Source organism: Drosophila sechellia, chromosome 3R (assembly GCF_004382195.2).
Source record: "Drosophila sechellia strain sech25 chromosome 3R, ASM438219v1, whole genome shotgun sequence".
Classification (NCBI taxonomy): domain Eukaryota; kingdom Metazoa; phylum Arthropoda; class Insecta; order Diptera; family Drosophilidae; genus Drosophila; species Drosophila sechellia.
In genome coordinates, this window is record NC_045952.1 from 17372679 (window position 1) to 17376773 (window position 4095).

Sequence of the window (4095 nt, forward strand, 5' to 3'; positions counted from 1 at the left end):
GGACTAAGGAGTGAAAATGTGCGCAAGAAAGCAAATAAATTGAAGTGAAAACAAATAGCCGGGGATGTGGCTATGGTGGTGGCTGTCCTGGTCCTGCTCCTGCTCCTGGTGGGTTACAAAGGAGTTCCATCGTGGGGTTTCGGGAGCTAGGAAGGGTCCAACTGGGCGGACATTCCGTCAGAAGCCCACAATAACAACTCCACCTTATTTATAAATTAACAGTAACAATTTTTCCCGCCGGACATACACTTAAAAATTTTCGTGCATAAAAGTTTAATATTTCTGACCCACTCACTTTACATTTTCTGTTCATTTTTGTTCCTTCCTGCTGTTTTCATTCTACTTATTTTCTTTCTTGTTGTTCTTTGTCTGCCTCTCTGTGTGTGTGTGTGGGTGTGCTGGTGTGTGTGGGTGAGTGTGCTTTGTTCCGGGAAAAGGGAAGCTCCGGACAAGGTCCTTTGCCGTCGCTTAAGCAAATAATTTCTTTTCTTAGGCAGCGCTTTGGCCTTTATGCTCCGCCGAGTTTCGCCTCCTCCACCGGCGAAAATTCCCAACTGGCCAGCTGCATTGGTACTCGTTTTGAGCCTTTTTCTCGTCTTTCGGCCCAGCTCCCTGTTGTGCGTTTTGTTTTTAGTTGCCTGCTCCGCTTGTTTGGCCTGCACTTCTCACGCACATTCTTCGGGGAATTTGCCCAGCACTCAGTCCAGCGAATTCCGGGGACTCCTCGGGAAGATCTTTAAAAGCCCGCCGGGAGTTTGCCAACTTTAAGTAGTTTGCACAAATTGAGGAATTAATATCGAAAGGGGAAACTGCGGTAGCCTTTCGTTTTCAGTGTACAGAATTTTATGGTACACATAAAATACAAGCACATAGGTAATGTAAAAGCCGTTAACAAATTTCCAAAAATATAACGATTTGGTGTTTGTTACTATTTTGTGATAAACATTTTGATAGTGGCACCGTATCGTACCGAAATGAATATATATATTAGATTAGATTCTTGTTCCAGGAACTTGCTTCCAAAATCTCGTTTGAAGCTCTTTGGCAATGTTTAAACAAAATGTGAAATAGTTTGCCCGAACCGCTATAAAGTGCTTTCATAAGAAAATCTACAGAATCAATAAAGATAATGACTGCTCGGGTGATTGCCGGACGAATTAAGTCGAGCATGGACTACCCTAACCGAGGAGGGTTCCCTCTTGAAAGTCGACTGTCTCTCTCTTTATTAAGTAACAACGATGAAAATGCAAATGCCAAATGCCCTTTATCATCGTGAATGGGCGGTATTTGCCGCTCAAAAAGTTCTCTCGTTCGCTATCAACAAAAGCTAAGCATATATGAATATATATAGCTTGGCCGATCTGTACAATTAGTCGTTGCAAGAGACTCGTTCCGCAACCATGAGATTATTGCCTGTGATCGCGATCGTGTTTTGCGCTTTGAGCGCCAAGCCGCTTCAAACGGAAAGTGCGAAGATTTTGGCAACGCTGCCGTTTCCGGGTCGATCTCAGTACATATTTTTGGAGAGCTACTTGAAAGCCTTGGCAGCTAAGGGTCACCAGGTGACCGTTATCAATGCCTTCAAGAACAAGGAGACGCCAAACATGCGCTTTATTGAGGCACTCAAAGCGCACGACTTTGCTGAAGGTGTGCATTAACATTGACAATTAGTATTTTGTATTCATAAATCTTTTTGTCTACAGAAATGATGACGTTGCTGAATGTGCCTCTATTGTGGCAGCAGCTCAATGCCATAGATTACATATTAAACAAATTCATCGATACAACAATGGAGGATGAGGGTGTCCAGAAGCTACTTAACTCGGGAGAAACTTTCGATCTGGTGCTGGCGGAGATGCTCCAAATGGAACCACTGTACGCTCTTGCCCAGCATTTCAATGCCACTTTAGTGGGATTCTCCAGCTTTGGAACCGATAGAACAATTGACGAGGCAGCTGGAAATATATCACCCATATCATACAACCCGCTGGTGACCTCTCCTCGAACCGATCGGATGACCTTTCTGGAGCGCTTGGAAAACCACTACGATGTCATTGTGGAGGACATTCATCGGCACTTCATTCACCTGCCACATATGAGAAAGGTTTTCAAAAAGTATTTCCCGAATGCGAAGAAAACCATGGAGGAAGTGATGGATAGTTTTTCGTTGATTCTGCTGGGCCAGCACTTTTCTTTGAGCTATCCGCGACCCTATTTGCCCAACATGATAGAGGTCGGAGGAATGCAAATCTCGCACAAGCCGAAACCACTGCCAGAAGACATTAAACAGTTTATTGAGGGTTCGCCACATGGTGTTATATACTTCTCCATGGGCTCCAATGTGAAGAGCAAGGATCTGCCACAGGAAACTCGAGATACGCTGCTGAAGGCCTTTGCCAAATTGAAGCAGCGAGTGCTGTGGAAATTCGAAGATGACGAGATGCCTGGAAAGCCAGCTAATGTGCTGATCAAGAAATGGTATCCCCAGCCGGATATTCTGGCCCATCCGAATGTGAAATTGTTCATCAGCCACGGTGGTCTGCTGAGCAGCACCGAAAGCGTTTACTTCGGGAAACCCATCCTGGGATTGCCGTGCTTCTATGATCAGCACATGAATGTGCAGCGCGCCCAACGAGTGGGCTTCGGCTTGGGCTTGGATCTGAATAATATGAAGCAGGAGGATTTGGAAAAGGCCATCCAAACGCTGCTCACCGATCCGAGTTATGCCAAAGCAGCCTTAACCATTTCCGAGCGGTATCGTGATCAACCGGAATCAGCTGTCGATCGCGCTGTCTGGTGGACGGAGTACGTGATCAGGCACAATGGTGCTCCACACCTGCGAGCAGCTTCCCGAGATCTCAACTTCATTCAACTGCACAGCTTGGACACTTTCGCTGTGATACTGGCCGTACCTCTACTAGTCACTCTGTTAATCCTAAAGTTATCTTGTAAATTACTGAGAGGCAAGAAACAGAAGTGCCCACATTCTGATAAGCTCAAGAAGCATTAGAGGCTATATGTGTATGTTTGTTGTTTACAATTTTAAGAACCTTGTTTTCTTATCATTCTTATCTATTAATACTATCACTGAAGTTATATTTTTTATTGCCAAATGTTGTGTGTCATTTCAAGGGTCTGACGCTTCTTAAACGAGTTAATGGGGAACACCATTGCCGCGATCGGCATTATTATTTTTCTATTGCTATCAATTGTTATCATTTGACCAGCTGTGCGAATGTTTTGTCTGAGTTTGCTACTGATAACGCTCGGCTGAAAAAAAGTTTTTATTTACACAGTGAAAATGGACAGTACTTAATTACTTATCAATTTGATAATAAATCAAAATGATAGACGAATATATGAATTAAAATACTTCTTATCATTATATCATTATTAGGTCTGTCCAAGCAAAAAGTGGAAGCAATTTTTCATTCAAAACAAACGCAGTATTTGTTTATATTCCGGGATGGAGATAATAGTTAACTATTGGCTTTCATATAAATTATATCATCTTAATTGCAATGAAAATGTAAAGCTTGGGGCTTGAGGAATACTAACTACATAGCTTCCACATTGTCCAACACGACGTATGAGTGATATTTAACAAATTGGCTTTAAATGGTTTTTTGTACTTCCTTCGCCTCGCTTTCAGTTTATTAACACCTTTTCTTTGGTTGATTAAATGAAAGGCATTTAAGGATATTTGTTTTTTTGGGGAGTCATTAACGCTACCGGTCCACCATGCCTTTAGCCATGCCCACTCCTAAAAACTTAGCCCAAAGTACACAAAAATTACAGAGTTAAAAGTATCGCTGAAAAAAAACGTTATCTTAATTGCGGGTTACTTTTTTCAACTGGTCTGCCAGCTACCTGGTCGGAATAAAAGAGTCGAGGTGAGGTGAGGGACGCCGGCGGAAAAAGTGAACCCAAATTTTTGTCCGTTGCTAGCACCAGGACACGCCCTAAATCACTGGCTTTTTATCAACTTCAACTTGAAACGAAATTCAAATGTTTCGCTCGTTTTTCTCGGCCTGCAAATGCGATTCGGCTCCGGCTGTTGCCCCTAACAACTGGGAAAATGAGGGGCGGGGTGGA

The 4095-nt window shown here is 43.2% G+C and overlaps 1 protein-coding gene across 1 annotated transcript; it reads left to right on the forward strand.

The window, feature by feature from the left end:
* Positions 1-1387: 1387 nt before the first annotated feature.
* Positions 1388-3113, forward strand: LOC6606886 (UDP-glucuronosyltransferase 2B10). The gene is made up of 2 exons (XM_002031644.2): positions 1388-1647; positions 1704-3113. Exons 1-2 carry the CDS (start codon positions 1401-1403, stop codon positions 3008-3010), a joined length of 1554 nt encoding a protein of 517 aa, XP_002031680.1. The 5' UTR covers positions 1388-1400; the 3' UTR covers positions 3011-3113.
* Positions 3114-4095: the final 982 nt, after the last annotated feature.

Bases quoted from the DNA above. Each gene is read 5' to 3' on its own strand.
- LOC6606886 (XM_002031644.2), top strand. From the start codon at position 1,401: ATGAGATTATTGCCTGTGATCGCGATCGTGTTTTGCGCTTTGAGCGCC. The intron at 1,648-1,703 runs GTGTGCATTAAC...TTTTGTCTACAG, and splicing joins AGCGCACGACTTTGCTGAAG to AAATGATGACGTTGCTGAAT.